Source organism: Mus caroli, unplaced genomic scaffold (genome assembly GCF_978045245.1).
Source record: "Mus caroli unplaced genomic scaffold, Mus_caroli_1 scaffold_1, whole genome shotgun sequence".
NCBI lineage: Eukaryota > Metazoa > Chordata > Mammalia > Rodentia > Muridae > Mus > Mus caroli.
The window spans coordinates 169,247,255-169,265,123 of NW_028227256.1; the positions used below are offsets into that span (position 1 = coordinate 169,247,255).

The 17,869-nt window shown below is 51.4% G+C and overlaps 1 protein-coding gene across 2 annotated transcripts; it reads left to right on the forward strand.

Annotated features, from left to right (window-relative positions):
* Positions 1 to 159: 159 nt before the first annotated feature.
* Nectin4 (nectin cell adhesion molecule 4) lies at positions 160 to 17,542 on the forward strand. Of its 2 annotated transcripts, XM_021173156.3 has the most exons (9): positions 160 to 489; positions 9,445 to 9,804; positions 11,723 to 12,013; positions 12,973 to 13,093; positions 14,023 to 14,171; positions 14,432 to 14,585; positions 14,997 to 15,072; positions 15,487 to 15,561; positions 15,911 to 17,542. In XM_021173156.3, the coding sequence occupies exons 1-9, from the start codon at positions 414 to 416 to the stop codon at positions 16,133 to 16,135; spliced, it is 1,527 nt and encodes a 508-aa protein (XP_021028815.1). In that variant the 5' UTR covers positions 160 to 413; the 3' UTR covers positions 16,136 to 17,542. The 2 variants fall into 2 exon arrangements, with proteins under 2 accessions (XP_021028815.1, XP_021028822.1); XM_021173163.3 differs by lacking the exon at positions 15,487 to 15,561.
* Positions 17,543 to 17,869: the final 327 nt, after the last annotated feature.

Below are 17,869 nucleotides of genomic sequence, written 5' to 3' on the forward strand. Positions count from 1 at the left end.
TTTCCTTCTCCCCTCCCTCCCTGGCGCCCATTAGCTAGCCCAGGCCGTGGGGGCGGTGGCTGCGGAGTCTCCTCTCTGTGCCAGGCCCGGCCCCCGGAGACGCACCTGTTCTGACCTGCTTAGCAGGTTCCCAGGTTTCTGCCTTCGTTGTTGGCCACGGCGTGGGAAGCAGCTCTGGGGGAGCTCAGGGCTCCCGAGCACGGCTTCTTGGGGGTAGCCACGGCTGGGTGGGTAGAACTGGGGCCTGGGTCCCCTAGTGGAGACCCCAAGTGGCATAGGCAGGTACGGGGCCGTGTCTGGGGACTCCCTGACTTCCTGACTTCTGGGTCAGAGCCTTACCCAGCTCCAGAACCGGCTCCCAGGGAGAACTCCGTGGAACTCCAGAGTCACTGGGCAGGTCTACCTTTCAGCCAATGCCCCTGTCCCTGGGAGCCGAGATGTGGGGCCCTGAAGCTTGGCTGCGGCTGTTGTTCCTGGCATCGTTTACAGGTAGGACTTGCCTGAACCGTCAGGACTCTTGCTTCTGAGCGCTACCTGGCAGAGACAGACAGTCAGACAGACAGATAGACACACACATCCACACAAACTCTCACACAAACACACCACATACACAAACATTCCCTATCCTTGGACTCTGGGTGAAGGAAACCATCTCTTTATATCACTCCACTACACAGCAGTGTCCCAGGAAGAACCAGTGTAGCTCTTCCTTCTCAAGTCCCCTCTGAGCCCCAAAGCCAGGCCACTTAATGTCTGCAGTCCTCAACTATCTCTGCCAAAGCCTTGCTTGCCAAGGTCTCAGTGGAGACATACATACATACACACACACATGCACACACATACACATATATATATACACGCATACACATGTATATGTATATATATCTTGAGCAGGTGGGCTGAAAGGTTGTAAGGTGAGAGCCAAGGACCCTGCCCACCCCACGGCTTCCTGGAGGCTTTATGGCCTACCCACTACTCACCAGGTGCAGGCTACCTGATGTCTAGGGAGTGGGTGGACATTTCTGTGCCCTTCTTCTCTCATGACAATAGTCTGAGCAGGACTCGGGTGCTTGTTGAAGGACTACAGGAAAGCCAAGAGACTCCTCGCCCTCCTTCCCTGGCACACACACTAATAGGTGGGGAACGATAGGGGTTTCTTACATGATTCGGGAGCTTAGAAGATAAAAGGCCTTCTAAATGGAGTCTCTCCATTTTTATTCCTTTATTATCTCGCCGTTTCCTCTGTTGGATGCCTTGGATCATACCTTCTGCCTGCCTAATATACAGAGAAGAGACATAAACTGTAGGACTGTATCATTTTCAGAGAGGGAGAGTGTGAACACAGGGCGGGGGTGGAGGGTGAGGGGCACAGTGTAGGAATGCCATTGGCTGTTTCTGGGGACTGAGTAGCAGAGAACTCGTTCTCCTTAGAAAGACAAGGCTCTGTCTGCAGAGGATGGCAGGATCCTCAGCCCAAGAGGCAGCAGCGCCAGGGAATGTCAGTAGTCTAGCAGCACCTGGCGATGCCCTCCCAACCCCCATTCTTTCTCAGCTGAAGCTCAAGAAAACAGGGTGTAAATGCCTGGACTGGCGTTCTGGTCTTCTAACTAAGGGTCAGTGATTCACTCTCTAATCTCAGGATTTTAAGCTCCAGCCTTTGCCACCGGCCCGTACCCCCAGCCCCTGCTCTTAATTCCCATCTTCCAGATAGCCCTTTTCAACTTGTTTAAGGCCAGAGGGTGGGGCCCTCTGCTGGGCCGGGGAGCCCAACAGTCGCTTTGCTGTAGAATCTACCCACACTTGAGGAATGGAGCCCTGCTGTCGCCAGGACTTGGGTGGGATCAAAGAGATCGGCACTTCAACCTCTCCATTTTACAGATGGGAAAACCAAGAGAAACAGGTCAGTGAGACCTGCAAGATTACTCAGTATAAACACCCTTGGCGTAGTTGAGAGTGTACTGGGTTCAGCCAGGATACTAGATGCTGGCAATGGAACAATAAGGATACTATCCCTGCCTTCCCTTTCCATGCTCCAAAGCTGTCCTTTCTAATAGAAGAAGCTCGGTAGAGAGGGAAAGAACTCCTGGCTAGAAAAATCACCCCAGACTTCACCAGATCTGACAGAAGCTATTCGGAAGAGAAAGGCTGGCTCCAGGATTGCCCAGGAAGCTAGAAAATAATCACACCTCACTGTGCTTCTGCCGCGATGACCTACACAGAGATGAAGGCCACTCCCAGGGATCCTGGAAACTTGGAGAGTCCTCTCATCTCCATCCTGGCTTCTCTATGTGTGGGCATGTCTTTAATGGCCCTACGAACCTAGACTAAAATTTATGTCTCTGAACATCTTTTGAATTTGGAAATCAGGAGCCTTGAGTTCTGATTCCATTTCTTCCGTTAATTTGTTAGGTGTTTCTAAACAGCTAAGAAACTCTTCTTCAGGAGGAGGAGGAGGACTAGATGGTCTCTGTGCAGACCCTTTGACTCTGAGATGCTAAGCTTCTGTGACTGTCCAGCTCCTGGCTTGAAGTGGAGCATTTGTGGTGGTTGAAGAACTGATCAGTCTCCCTGTGGCTGAGAGGACCCTTCCCAAGGACTTGGCCTTCCTGGCTCTATTGCAAAGTGACACTTGCCCCCCAACTCCAGGGACATTAGAGCTCTGAGCCCTAGGGCCCTGCCCCACCCCTGTCAGGGAGAGGAGCCCAGGCTTGGGAGGCGCCTCCAACACCACAGCTCTTTGTTTCTCCTTAATGGGATGAGTTTCCGGGTGAGGTCCTATCCCTCCTCCCTCTTCCATCTCTTGCCCTGGGGCTGAGGGGCCTGAATCTGCAAACTACTTCCCAACAGGATCCTAGTCCCTAACTCTGGGTCCTGTATGACCTGGGAGTGAGCTGTTCTATGAATTCTGAATTCTGTCTTCTGGGGGTTAGGATCAACTTTCTGTGGAGATTAATTTCCTAGAAAGGGAGGGGCCCCATCCCTGCTTTTCTACTCCTGATGACAGAGGTGGGCAGGCCCTTTCCTGTAGGACCTACCCAAACCCAGAGAAGCCAGAAAGGGAGGTTTGCCTCCCCGCCCAAGTGTGGAGAACGAGGAGAATCCCAGGGAAGCCGTTGGCCCCAGTGACCCTGTTTCCATCCTAGTATTTTGTTGTGATGGGGCCATGGTGAAAGACCCCAGCTACAGAGATGGCAGTGAGGAGTTTAGGGTCCACAGCTTCATCGTCTAGATCAAGGGTTCAGGATACAGGGGTCCTCCGGGAAAGTGAATGGCTGCTAACCACGGAGGGGAGCAAGCCCTGTAAGAAGAGAATGCCTGCATAATTCAGCCTCCAAAACTTACACTGATGATAAAGATTAGGCAAAGAAGGGGTGGGAATGAAAAGTGGGAAACTGAGTCAGGAGTGCAGAGAGTAGAGAAACCCTGGGGTCTAGATCTGGGAACAGAATCTCAAGCAATTAAGTTCTGGGTGAGGAGTCACACCCCTGTTTTCTGGAGGATACTGGGAGGACCGCACTCCCGCTAGAACAGAAACAAGCATGGTACCTGCTGCCCGAGGAGCCGTTCCCAGGGCTTTCTGCGCCCCTCCCCCCACGTCTCTAAAACTGTTCTGAAAGCTGAAGTTGAGGCTGGGATGTGGCATGAGGCAGAGCTGGCCACATTGGGGGGGGGGGGGTCTGAATTCGGAGGGGTGGCTGGATCTCAGGAGTTTGAGAGAAGTTGAATTCTGGGTCTCCCACCCACTGTGGTGACTCAGCAGGGCTCAGACTCTGGCTCCTGGGGGTTTAGGGGACTTATCTGGGCTGAGGGCTGTGTCTAAGGCAGAGCTGACTGCCTCTCTCATTGTTCTTCTTTCTTTTCCCTCCGTTAGTTATGTGTCCCCCCAACCCCCAACATTAATCTGTGGGTGGGCACTTTGCCTGGCTTGGGAAGCTCTTGCTAAGCTTGGGAGCTTAGGAAAAGTGGGGGGTAAGGGAGAGAGGAGGGTAAAGGCGAAGGGAAAGTTTTTGGTTTTCAGAGTTCCTCAGTTCCAAGGCCAAGGTTATGGGCAGGGGAAGGGCCAAAGTGGCTTTTCTTTGTTTATGGCTTCTTGGTTGATTGGGGGTTTAGATGGTTCTCTCTCACGACTTTTCTTACCTCATACTAACATGCCTATGCCAATCTTCTCTGGGGAAGCTGGTGAAGGGAGGCAAGAGTTAATAAAAAAGAATGAGACCCTAGAAAACTTGGACCCCTCCCCCTAGCCTCAGGCAGACACCCCCCCCCCTTGCTTCCCACCAAACCTGCACCAGACAGCTCTTACCCCAGGCCTAGAGCCAGAGCTGGTTTTTCTGGTGGTGGCAAGCAGCAAAGCCCTGACAGAGATTCCCAGAGAAGAAACTCTGCTTGGGGGGCCAGAAGTACTTTGGGGGAGGGGGGGGCTTGGGGTGTGGCCATAGGGGCTAAAAAGGGTGGGAGTTCCTTTGTAGAAACCCAGAGAGCAGGAGAGAGGGAGTCTTTGTTTTGTTGTCAGGGAGGCTTGGTGGCAATTTCCCATCACCTGGAGGGACAGTGACCTCATCTCTGGTTACCTCCACCTTGGGCCTGAGATGAATCTGCCCTGAAGTCTTGGGGTGAGCTGGGGAGGGATGCCAGGGGCAACATTAGAATGGGCAGAAGCCCAGAGCCACACACTGACCAAAAGAGGCTGAGCCACACATGCGGAAGCCAAGATAAACGACATCAAAATATTTACTATGTGCACAGAGTTGTGCAGGACAGGAATGTGTGCCGTGCTTTCAGAGGGTGAGCTGTCCGTGTAATGGTTCATATGCGAGCACATGGCTCTTCCCTCTGGGTAGAGAAAGGGAAGGATGTGTATCTCCCTGAAGAGAAATGTGCACACATATATGTATGAAATATACCCAAGTTCTTGCAAGAAAATAGCTTCACGTGCACGTGAACTAGAAAAACTGGCTTAGCCCTCATCCAAAGATACTACAAACATTCAGACACAAAAGACTGTTATTCCCTTTGACACACAGATGAACCTGAAAGACACCTATATGTATGTATGTAGTGTGTGTGTGTCCTTTTATGAACCAGTAGAAGATGCTGATGGGTAAAAGTCCCTCAAAAGATCTTCCCAAAGATGAATATCTGCAAAAGCCAGCCTCAGTTTCCCCTTTTGAGCTCAGAGGCCAAGCCTTACACAGAAAGGAAAATTGGAGCCAAAGAACAGGGTAGGGTGTAGCCAGCTAGCCTAAGCCAGGAATGGAGGACCTGTCTGGGAGCGGGCGGGGTACACAAAGGGCAGGGCCCCAGAGAGGCCTGAGGGGGCCTGGCCAGGGGTGGGGGAGGCTGAGGGCAGGGATCCCGTTTGGCCAGTCAGGCCTGTTCTCTCCCTTGCGCAAGGTAGTGGTGGCTGTGGCTAGCCCTGCTGCTGCTGCGCAGCTTCTGAGTCACTAAGGCCCCTGACCAGCGTCCTGGTGCTCCTTGAGAGAAGGGGTGGGAAGAGTCAGGAGGAGGAGCGCCCAAGAAGCCAGAGGCCACCAGCCTCAGCAAGCAACATGCAACAGAAGGGTCTGTGGGCTTGGCCTGGCCTGGCTACTACATGCCCATAAGGTGACCTCACCAGGCAGGCGGTGTGTCTCCTTCAGTCTGGTGACATCATCATGCTGACGCCAGACAAGCACTGGGTGGAGGAGAGGAGGAGGAGGAGGAGGCAGTTCTGGCCGCTCTGGCTTGGAAGCCCGGGCTTCTGGTCCATTTAGCCCAGGACAAGGATCCGTGGGCTCCAGTTGTCTTAATTTGTATCTTTTGATTTAGACGATGAACTGAAGGCCATTGAGCGTGTCTCAGCCTGAGATGCTTCCAGTCATCGATGGCTTTAGGACAGAGTAGGGTTTTTTAGGAGCAATTCCAAAGGAACGTCCTGTTGCCGTGGGTCTCTTGGTCTGCAAAACTGGGGCTTATACCTTTAGGATGAGGATCTTGCATTCACAGGTTAGGGACATTGAAGAGGAAGACTCAGGCATGGGATGGGTACCCGATTCTCGCTGTGCCCTAGAGAGATATGAGGGGGCAGAATATGGGTGATTTGTGGTGAGAGTGGGGACCAGAGCCAGGATAAGAATAGAAATATATAGGCTGGAGAGATGGCTCAGCAGTTAGGAGCATTTGTTCTTGCAGAGGATTTAGGTGCAGTTCCCCTGATCCACATGGCAGTTTATAGCCCTGTGTAACTCCAGTTCCGGGACATCTGATGCTCTCTTCATGACCTTCAGGCACATGGTATACATATATGCAGGCAAAGCATGCGTACACATAAAATAAAAATAAACAATAAATAAAGCTTTAAGGGTGAAAATATTGAATCTGACAGTGTTACAGAAATAGTCTTTGGAAGGATTTGAGTCTTCTAGTGGAGTCCCTGTGCCCTGCATCCACATTATTGTGACTTAAATCCACAAGAGCGTTTTGCAGCAGAGTGAGCTGTGCAGCCCCTAGCCCACCCCACCCCCAGCCCTTCTCTGACAGTCTTACTCCCCTTAGTGCCAGGAGGAGGTACCTGGGAGGGGTGCAGGTGGTTAGCTGGACTCCCAGGCTGGGCTGGGTGGGACCAGTGTCAGCTTAGGCAGGTCAGGGCCCAGGTATCTGGCCCTGCAGGTCTGTCCCGTCCAGTCTGGGGCCCTCCCAACTCCCAACAGCATCCTCCTCCCCTCTGCTCCTTCTATTGGAGCCACAAGACTCATTCATTTGTCTCACAAAAACCCTCTGCCCGACTCCATGCTTCAGCTCCTTGATGCATGTCTGTCTCCATCCCCTTCTTCCTTTGTCCAGAGATGCTCCCTTTGGCAATGAACCCAAGATAGCCAGGCTCTCTCACCTCCACTCCAAAGTTGCTGTAACAGCACTTTTCCTGCCTAGTCCCACTAAGGGACTGTGCCTTCCTCTTGATGCTACTTTATTTCTGCTTCTTACCTCTTTCACTTGCTCATTCCTTTGTATATTCTTTTTGTTTCTGAGGTGTGGGGAATTGAGACATTGTCTCCCTGTTGCCCAGGGTGGCCTTGAACCAGGCCTTCTTGATTGAATCTTCCCAAGTATTAGGATTACAGGTATGGGCTACCATGTCTGGCTTCATCCATCCATCCATTTATTCTGTCAGTCAATAAACATTCATCAAGGCCCACTTATGTGACAGGAGGGAGGCCACACACCACTGACTGAGCATGAAATAAAAAACCATGGTTTTCATATGCGATAGATGACCCTGTTCTGACTCTTATGGAGGAGTGCAATGCCTTGGGGAGGGAGAACAAGAAAACAGAGAGCCTAGTGTATACGTTAAGATGCCATGGCTGGGGTTGACACAGAACACTGGGAAAGCACAGGGGTTGAGTGCCTGAAGCTGCCTGAGGTGGGGGGAGGGAGGGAGGGAGGACTGGAGAGGAAGTGATGCCTAAGCAGAGTCCTAAGGCATGAGTAGGAGCTCTCCAGACAGTGATGAGTAGGAGCGACCAGACACAGGGAGGAGAGCATTCCAGGCAGGGGCACACTGTGAGTAAAGGTGACAGGCAGCAGGGTGTGTGGGGTGCCGGTTAGAGGCAGGGACGACGAACAGTCGTAAGTATAAAGGGAAGGAGCTCTTGCCACCTCAGAGCACTGACCCAGCCCCTGGCCCTGGGTCTTGTTTGTTTTTTTTTCATAACCATAGGCATTCCCAGGCCCAGCCCCCTTTATCAGTCACTCAGCCTGAACATCCAGTTATCTTTCAGCCTTCCCTGTTCCTCACCTCTCTTTCTAGTCAGTGACCAAATGTCCCCCTTTATCCACCCGGGACCGCCTTGCCAGGAAGGTGGCTACAGCTTCGTTATGTCTGCCGCAGGCTCCTTCCATGACCTGATTTCTGGTCAGACTGCGCTCTGCCATCGGCTTCATGGCACTTGCTGGCCAGGACAGTCAGTGACTCTCCATTTCCTCTTGACCAAATCTGAATTCCTTTTCCTGGCATGGGCGGTCTTGGGCTATTGGGACCCACCCTACCCCGGCTATATTTTCCACAGCTGCTCAACACACACAGCCTACCTTAGGTTGGGTTCTCTTCTCTTTGCTTCCTGAACCAGCAGCCAGCCTCTCCGCCTCCTACTGTTTGCTTACCTTGATGATGTATCTGCGGTGCCTTTCTAGGTCTCCTGGGCCTCCCGATCCCACCCAAAGCATGAATGAAGCCCTCCCTCATGACTCCCACATCCCTCAAAACAACCTACGACAAACCACCAATGACAGACGCCGCCACTGCAAGTCATGTGCAGTGGGTGGTACTTCCTATAATCCAAGTACTCTGGAGGCTGAGGCAGGAGAATAATGTGTTTGAAGCCAGTCCAAGAGGCTACATAGTTAGGCTCGGCCTTAAAAAAGAAAAAAGAGGAAGAAGAGGAGGAAAGAAATAATCATTGGTTGATTTCATATATATGTATATCGAGAGATAGATGGATAGATAGAGATAGATAGAGATAGATAGATAGATAGATAGATAATCTGTCTGTCTGCCATTTGCATTTTTCCCTCCTAAACAGACCTCAGGTTCCACGAGGGCAGAAAAATGGATCTTTATTTGCCAATAAGGTTATATAATGAACACATCTAATTTCAAAATCTTCAAATACAGCTAGTTGCTTATCGATCACCAACACACCAATCCTTCCTTCCTGGTTCTCTGAATCTGGCTCAACATAATGACACCATTGCTGTGCCTGCCCTGACCTCATCTCTCCAGGCCCCTGACCTGGGGGCTCTTTCTGTCTTTAGTGACTTGCTGGTTCCTGCCCCCAGACCTCAGTTCATGCCATTCCTCCCACATGGAATACCTCCTTCTCTCTGGGAATCCAGGTCTCTCATCTTCAAGCCATGTGAAAAATGTTCCCAAGGATGGACCTTACCCTCCCAACGTGCCTCATCCCAGGCACCCAATATTTTGAACCTTTCCCACAACTCTACCATACTTTCCAAAAGCATTCACTTTTACCCTCTTGGTAGGCTGAGCTGCCTGTGAAATTTGTCCTTGGTTTCCTGGTTCTGTGCACAGAGATTCTATTTCCTTGAAGCCTGTGAGCTCCTTCAGGGCAGGAGCTGGGTCCCTGGCCCTGTTATAGTTTCTCACTTTGCTCAAATAGCATCCTAGGCTGCAAAAGAGTGAGTCTCCTGTAAACCATCTGTGTGGCCTTAGGCAAGCCACTTCCCTTCTCTGGATCTCAGTTTCCTCCTCTGTTAAATGGCGATAATAACGCCTACCTCTTGGGAATGCAGTGTGGATCTAATGAGGTAATGGACTGAATGCGCTTTGCAAGCACAAATCGCTCCAGAAGTTCCGGCCGCCTTTGCTGTCATTAGCATTCTGGATGCGTTCCATTGGTTCTGACTGTCCCCCTCAGCCTGACTGCTTCTGTCTGCCCCCTGCAGGCCGATACTCCGCGGGTGAGCTGGAGACCTCGGACTTAGTGACAGTGGTGCTGGGTCAGGATGCAAAACTGCCCTGCTTCTACCGAGGGGATCCGGATGAGCAGGTGGGGCAGGTGGCATGGGCTCGAGTGGACCCAAACGAGGGTACCCGGGAGCTGGCCCTACTGCACTCCAAATACGGGCTTCATGTGAACCCTGCTTATGAGGACCGCGTGGAGCAACCACCGCCCCCACGAGACCCTCTAGACGGCTCGGTCCTCCTGCGCAACGCTGTGCAAGCTGATGAGGGCGAGTACGAATGCAGAGTCAGCACCTTCCCAGCCGGTAGCTTTCAGGCACGGATGCGGCTTCGTGTTCTGGGTGAGTGGGGCCAGCTGGGCATGATCCGTATTGCTGAGTGGGTGGAAGAGGGAGACAGAACGAGACTGCAGAGATGGCTGAAACAGAAGCAGTACAGGCAGACATAAAAGATAAGGTCCTATAGGGGTGAGAGAGGATTACCCAGCCCCTCCCACCCAATCCAGAAATTCTCTCCAAAAGCCGCCGAAGCTGTGTAATAATCCATATATTAAGAAGTTTATCCTTCCCCGATGGCCCGCATTTCCCTCCGTACCCTTGTCCGGCTGGAGCAGCATAGCTCCAGCGTGTTCTGTCTTCTGCACAGCTTTTCATAGAGATGAGGACCTCTGCCAGACTCCACTTACAGCTCCTCTTTTCCAAACTGCACTTACTGGCTCCTGCCACAGCTCTTCAAAAGACACCAACACAAAGCCTTCTTCACCATCCTAGGCTCTGTGGTTTTAAATGTGTGTAGGCATTTTTTTCCCCTTTTCTTTTTCAAGATAGGGTTTCTCTGTGTATGTAGCTCTGGCTGTTTTGGAGTCCCTCTGTAAGCCAAGCTGGCCTCAAACATAGGTCATTTTAAAACCTTTGAAAACGAGAGTCCCAGATGTGGACATGAGGCACTGCTATGATGTAATATGTGAGTTGGGGGAGGGAGGGGGATACAGTCCTTGATTGGGCCTTCAGTGAGTGTGGTGCAAGACCACAATCATTTTTCAAACCACTTTCTTGGCCCGTGGACACTTGTGCTAGTCAGCCTGGACCTGGGTTCAAGTTGCCTTTTCAATTTTGTGCTTGGGCAATTTTGAAGCTAGAAATAAAAACCTTAGTGGTTTTGCTTTGAGTGGAAGTTAGCAACATAAGTTTTGGAGGGAAAAATCAAACAAAATAAAGCTTGATTTAAAAAGAAGATGATGAAGAAGAAGGAGGAAGAGGAGAAGAAGAAGAAGAGGAGGAAGAAGAAGAAGAAGAAGAAGAAGAAGAAGAAGAAGAAGAAGAAGAAGAAGAAGAAGAAGAAGAAGAAGAAGAAGAAGAAGAAGGCGGCAGAAGAAGTAGCTGAGCATAGTGGTACATATCTGTGCTTACACTGTTCCAGAAGCTGAGTCAAGAGGATGGAGAATTTGAGGCACACACATACTCCAAAACAAAATCTGTGACTCTAGGCTTTGTCACGTAAGAAGTGATGACCTGCAACAAACCACTGAATCTCTGTGAGCTTTGGCTTCCTCACCTGAAGAACAGACATAACAATACCCACCTCACTAGTTTGTTAGCAAAGTTAAATGAAATAATGTATGTAAAGCTTTAACATAATAGTTGGCACATAGTTAGCAGTGGTTATTATTGTTATTATTACATAGATAGTATCTAATTAGTTTTTAAATTATTTTTGTTTTGTTTTGTTTTTAAATGACCTATGTTTGAGGCCAGCCTGGTTTACAGAGGGATTCCAGAACAGCCAGGGCTACATACACAGAGAAACCCTGTCTTGAAAAAGAAAAGAAAAGAAAAGAAAAGAAAATTACCTACACACATTGTAAAATACAAACAAACAAAGCTAACAGTGAAGAAAGATGTAAAGTCATTTGAAATGATACCACTGATCTGGCACATTTACTGGTGAGATGAGGAGATGGGGACTAGGAACTGGAGAGATGGCTCAGCGGTTAAGCACACTACTGCTCTTCCAGAGGTCCTGAGTGCAATTCTCAGCAACCACATGGTGGCTCACAACCATCTGTAATGGGATCCGATGCCCTCTTCTGGTGTGTCTGAGGAGTGACAGTTTGCTCATATACATAAAAATAAATAAATAAATAAATCTCTTTTTTAAAAAGGGAGAAAAAGGGGAACTGAAGTTTGCAGCTGGGTAAGACTGACAGGATGGGATCTGACTGCGACTGTGCAGATCTTTCACCCTCCCCTCCCCCCACAGTGCCTCCTCTGCCTTCACTGAATCCTGGTCCACCACTAGAAGAGGGCCAGGGCCTGACGTTGGCAGCCTCTTGCACTGCTGAGGGCAGCCCAGCTCCCAGCGTGACCTGGGACACAGAGGTCAAGGGCACACAGTCGAGCCGCTCTTTCACACACCCCCGCTCAGCTGCCGTCACTTCAGAGTTTCATCTGGTGCCCAGCCGAAGTATGAATGGGCAGCCGCTGACCTGTGTGGTGTCTCACCCTGGCCTGCTCCAGGACCGAAGAATCACCCACACCCTCCAAGTGGCCTGTGAGTATTGCGATGTGCAAGTAAGATGTCCCTATGTTCTGAAAATAATGCTAAGACACCATGATCCTGGACCATGGCAGAACGGTCACCCTGAGTCTGGAGTCTAAGTCTAATCCTGAGGTGGAAGACCTGGGGGTCAAGATAGATGTCCTAGGAAAATCGCTGTGGTCTTTGTGAGAGTTTTGTTTTGTTTTGTATTTGAAAGAGGGTTTCTCTGTGTAGCACTGGCTGTCTTGGAACTCACTCTGTAGACCAGGCTGGCCTAAAACTCAGAGATCCACCTGCCTCCCGAGTGCTGGGATTGAAGGTGTGCACCACCACCACCCCGAGTCTCTGTGGACTTTATAGGAGAGACTGCCTTGTTTCTACAGTGTAGATGGGAGATTAAAATATAAATATAGAATCGAAAGTGTTTGCAAAACATACAGTTTAGGGCTTGGAGGCAGACTTGGGACGAGCCCCCATTCTGCTATTTACCAGCAGTTATTTAATCTGGTTAGACTTCATTTCCTTCACCAGCAAATGAGTGTAATTATACCAACTTTTATGGGATTCTGATGAGAATTAGCATCTGTGAATGCAAAGCAGCTCGCAAAGCCTACAAGATAGCGTGTTCCCAGCAATAGACTTCACACCCAAATTACACTATCATTTGGCACAAAGTAAGAAATCAGCAAGCGCTTGCTGGTGGGGTTTCAGGCAGCTGCTGAGTGCCCGCTTGTGACAGCACTGTGATGCCACAGGAGGTCCAGAGTGTGAAACTCCATCACCCCAGGGGTCTTATGGGATCAGGACACAGGTCAACCAAAATGGACTCTGAGCTTGGGCTGGAGGATCAGTGTGGCCAGGCGCTGTGCATGGGTAGAGGGAGGCTGGTCCAGCAGAGGGAGAAGAGGGGTTTAGAGGAATCATGGATTAAGGAATCTTCCCATTCTTCCTCTTCCCGTCTCCCACTCCAGTCCTTGCGGAGGCCTCTGTGAGGGGCCTTGAGGACCAAAACTTGTGGCAAGTCGGCCGAGAAGGAGCCACACTCAAATGCCTGAGTGAAGGACAGCCCCCTCCCAAATACAACTGGACACGGTAAGGGTCTGTGCCTGGAGGAGGGGGGCCTAGCGTTCTGGCCTTCTCAGGGCCAGGATGAACTCGTTGTGAGCAAGGACCACATATTCCGAACCCTAGCTAAGTCGGGGCATAGATTCAGACCAATAGAAAACTATGCATAATCAGCAAATGTTACTGGCTTGTTCCAGCAAATATGTGGTTATGGCCCGTAGGGAATATGAAGGTATCTTCTTGGCTTTTTGCCCTAACTTTAAATGATGAAATATAACTATATTAAACATTCATCTTTTATGAATTTGTGAGGGCTAAAAGTGCATGTGACACAAAGAAAGCTATCACTGCCGTTACACCCACCCCACGCTCCTTATAACCATAATGTTGCCAGCACCACAGAAACACTGACCCACTTCCAGCAGCTCCTTCAAGAGTCCTTGCCCTTCTTTTCAGAAAGGGGTAGGATAACCATGTGTATGAACCTATGACAGGCATGTTCTTACATGTGGACACATGAACGATACTTATGGCCTTGTCCCTGAGGCTAGGTTTGTTTACTCCACCATGCAATATCATAGGTGTTGGAGCATGCAGTCACAGGTTCCCAGTACCTCCAAGCCCAGCTAGGAGTGGAGTGTCCTGTTGTGTGGACTTTATATAGCATGTATACCTGTTACCTGGTGCTGGATGACCGGGATGCCTGTGGAATCATGTGGGATGGCATGCGTGTGGATCTTCCCCCAAGTGTGTGTGGGGGTGCCCGGGTCAGGCTGGGCGGCAGGGAGAAAGGGCCTCTGCCTAGACCTGTCTGGGGTAGGGAGGGGCACCGTGGGAACAGCCTGAGGCTCTGGGTGACGTCATGGGGGAGGGGGATGAAGAGCTGCCTGGGCACGTTGGGTGGTGGCAGCCTTAGCCTGCCCCAGCCAGCACCCTTCAGCTTCCCTGTCCTTCAGGTTGGATGGACCTCTGCCTAGTGGGGTACGAGTGAAAGGAGACACTCTGGGCTTTCCCCCACTGACTACTGAGCACAGTGGCGTCTATGTCTGTCACGTCAGCAATGAGCTTTCTTCGAGGGATTCTCAGGTCACTGTAGAAGTTCTTGGTAAGCCCAGTGGCTGGAGAACAAAGACAGGGATTCTGAGTCCAGAGCTGGGCGGTGGGGAGTGGGGGTCGGGAGAAGGAGAAAGGAATGGGAAATGATGTCTTTGGGAATGATGGATGATATGTTTTGGAAAGGATTAAGCTGAGTGGGTAGCTGTGGATGTGTCCCATGATGATGATACGTGGGGTAGCAATGGGGTCTGGGGAGGATCAGGGAAGGATTTGGACGTGTATCTCAAGACACTGGCCTGTCTCCAACAGACCCCGAAGATCCAGGAAAGCAGGTGGACCTGGTGTCCGCCTCAGTGATCATAGTGGGCGTGATTGCTGCTCTCCTGTTCTGCCTCCTGGTGGTGGTGGTGGTTCTCATGTCCCGATATCATCGCCGCAAAGCCCAGCAGATGACCCAGAAATAGTGAGTCCTGGCTCCTCTGAGTGGGTGGCCCTGAGCTGAGAACAAAGAGGAATGAAGCAGGAGGTGAGCCAGAACCGAGGAGAAAGGAGGCCGTGTGGTCTAGTGAGGTGGGCAGAGTCTTTTGGGGAAGTGAGAAAGGCCTGGCACCTGGAGCACAGCCGGCTGAGATGTCTGCCTGAGAGAAGCACAGATCCACACTCCCCAGGCATCACCTACCATGCACACTTTAGCACTACATAGCAACTCAAGCCACCCAGCCACACTGTCATCTACAGTGACATATGCTCACCTTCGAGGGTGTAGTTTGGCAATCATACCCTTCAGCGGTCTCACACAGGCTCAGCCAAGGCTAGACTCACTTCAGGAGGCTGTCACTGCTGTCCACTCCTGACAAGGGGTTGTCTTTCCCAGTGAGGAGGAACTGACTTTGACCAGGGAGAACTCCATCCGGAGGCTGCACTCTCACCACTCGGACCCTAGGAGCCAGGTGTGTGCTACGGTTGGGTGCATGGGGGTGGGGTGGGGGGGCATGGGCACACAGGGTTGCTTGAGTTTGGACTCCTCTGTAGATATACCAGGTCTGGCTGCTTACTGAGGCTGGGATACTGGCTGGGGGTGGGAGGTGGGGGCAGGTAGATGCTCTGCGGCTGCTCTTGCACTCCTGCTTGCAAGGCCTTCTTAGCACTGGGTTGGGGGGCTGCTCTAGGAATTCACCACCAGTGCTGGTGCCAGGGTGGGTTTCGGGAGTGAGGGATGAAGGATGCTTGTGTCGGACATGAAGCCATGGGTTGGGGGAAAGGTGATCAGGGAGGAGGCTGCTAGGGGAGAAGAGAGGTGAGAAAGCTGAGGGGAGGAGGCTGAGCTCCTTTCTAACTCCTCCCCTATGTCTGGGCCCCTGCAGCCGGAGGAGAGTGTAGGGCTGAGAGCGGAGGGCCACCCTGATAGTCTCAAGGACAACAGTAGCTGCTCTGTGATGGTGAGGCCCCCCCGGCCCCACCGGTGTCCCAACACTCTCCTCAGGCCCCTCTCCTGGCCCCAGATGTGGTGTGACAGCAGCCCCCCCCCCAGCCTCCCATCGCATCCCTGGCTCACATGCGAACCCTGCCCCCCATTTCTGCTATGCCTTTGTTCTCTGTACCCCCATCCTTACGTGTAACACTTGTTCTTGCCCTCCCCGGCCCCCAAGTTTCCAAGCCCCTAGGCCTCTGGAACTACCATTACCCTTGCTTCACCTGACCTCTGACCCTATCACAACCCAGCCCTACCCTGCTGCGCCTGCCTGTTTGGTCTTGATTCCTGACCTCTCTTCTGCCCATGGTCTCCAGAGTGAAGAGCCAGAAGGCCGCAGCTACTCCACGTTAACCACAGTGAGAGAGATCGAGACACAGACCGAACTGCTATCTCCAGGCTCTGGGCGGACAGAGGACGACGATGATCAGGATGAAGGCATCAAACAGGCCATGAACCATTTTGTGCAGGAAAATGGGACCCTGAGGGCCAAACCTACAGGCAATGGTATCTACATCAACGGGCGAGGGCACCTGGTCTGACCCAGGCCTGCCTCCCTCCCCGAGGCCTGGCTTCTTCTGCTTCCATGGGGGAACTTCGGCTCTTCTTAGGGGAAACCCCCTTAAATGCCTGCATTTCTTTAGGAAGGTACTTCCCACCCTACTGACTGCTCTACTTTGACCTCCAATCCTTCTGTTCATCAGGAGAGCTCCGCTGGTTGAGTGCCTCCCACCATTGCGTGTAGGTCATCCTGTGTGTGTGTGTGTGTGTTTGTGTCCGCACTGTCACGTTGAAAGCCCAAGTGAATGATCTGTGTGCCACAGGATTTGTGGCTGTGTGCAGAGCATTCCCAGGGTGTGGTGTGTGAGTAGAGTGCCTTATGTGTGACCTCTGCCTACAAAGGCAGGGATTTTCCTCAGACCCCAGAGCAGTATTAGTGATGCAGAGGTTAGAAGTGAGAGGCGGAGACTGTGGCCAGATCCAGGTGTGCGGGCACAGCTGGAGCTAGAATCTGACCTCCAAAGTGGGGGAGCTGTGTTCCCACCCCTTGGGAGCAAGTAAGAAGCAGAAACCCCGGGGTCTGCCAGAGGCCGGAACTGTTACAGAAGCCCTCTGCCCTCTGGTGGCCTGTGGGCCTGCTGCATGTACGTACCTTCTGTAAATTAAACTCCAAGGGAGCTAGCTTCCTGAGTTCTGCTCAGACTCCCTTAATAAGAGAAAAAGAAAATTTAAAAGCAAAGAAAGAAAGAAGAAACTTTATTGATGTGTGTGCGTGTGCTTTACTGGGCTTGTTTAAGCCAGGCCAGGCCACATAGGCATTCAACCAAACTATCTAGCCGACCACGGCAGGGATTAGTGCCTGTGGTTCTGGAAAGTCCTCTTCCTAGGATGCTTTCACCCAGAGAGGTTCTGGGGAGGGGGCTGACAGCTGGAGGAGTCTGGAACCTGGCGTGTGAGGTCTGAACACTGGATAAGAGACTAGGGATGTGGGGGGGGGCTTGGCTCCCATGGCCCCTCGAATCTTGTCCTCACTGTGTCTACCGTGGTTTGTGCCTTCACGGCGTTGGGACTTGTTGTCAAGGACTCCTGGTTCAGTTGTGTTGAGGGCAGAGGGTAGGTAGCGGGGAAGGTGGAAGTTCAGGTGAAGAGAAAGGGGTGTTGTGGGTGAGGGTGAGAACAGGCCCTTCCCCAGGGGTTTCTGAGTCATTAATCTGGGGCTCTCTGGCACTTTGTATGTGTGGAGCCTGGGGTAAGATGTTTGTTTTTCTTTAGCCTGCCCGACTTATGCAGTCAGAATCCTGAGATTTAGTACCCAACCCGTGTGTGGCCTGAAATCTGCTGGTCTAAGGGAGAAACTCTCATTTCATTCCCAAGCAGCCCAGGACTTATGGACCCCAAGGATCTGGGGTCTTAGTATGTATATTTCATGTAAATATATGTATATTTGTACATAAAATGATATTCTGTTTTTAAATAAACAGATAAAACCTGTTTTGTCTGATTCCTGTCTTGCCCCTTGAACTGGGTAAGTCACAAGTGCTACGTACTGAGTCTCTATGTGATTCCCTCCCAGGGAAAGGACCCAGAGACAGCTAAGAAAGGAGCAAGTGGCTTTCAAAAGACATGGTAACCATTTCTGAGAGCCCTCAGATAGGGCTGTGTGGACATAACCTCCTTTTGGGGAAGCCAGTGCCTTAGTTTGTGAAGAGGTTCTAATCTGACTGTACTGGAAACTTCCAGCAGCTGTGTGGGGTGGTCAGCCGTGTACCCTTTAC

What these genes read in the sequence shown, in the direction of transcription:
- Nectin4 (XM_021173156.3), top strand. Translation starts at nt 414, where the DNA reads ATGCCCCTGTCCCTGGGAGCCGAGATGTGGGGCCCTGAAGCTTGGCTG. An exon ending in CAGCAGATGACCCAGAAATA is followed by an intron (nt 14,586 to 14,996) that starts GTGAGTCCTGGC and finishes TGTCTTTCCCAG; the next exon opens with TGAGGAGGAACTGACTTTGA. An exon ending in ACAGTAGCTGCTCTGTGATG is followed by an intron (nt 15,562 to 15,910) that starts GTGAGGCCCCCC and finishes CATGGTCTCCAG; the next exon opens with AGTGAAGAGCCAGAAGGCCG.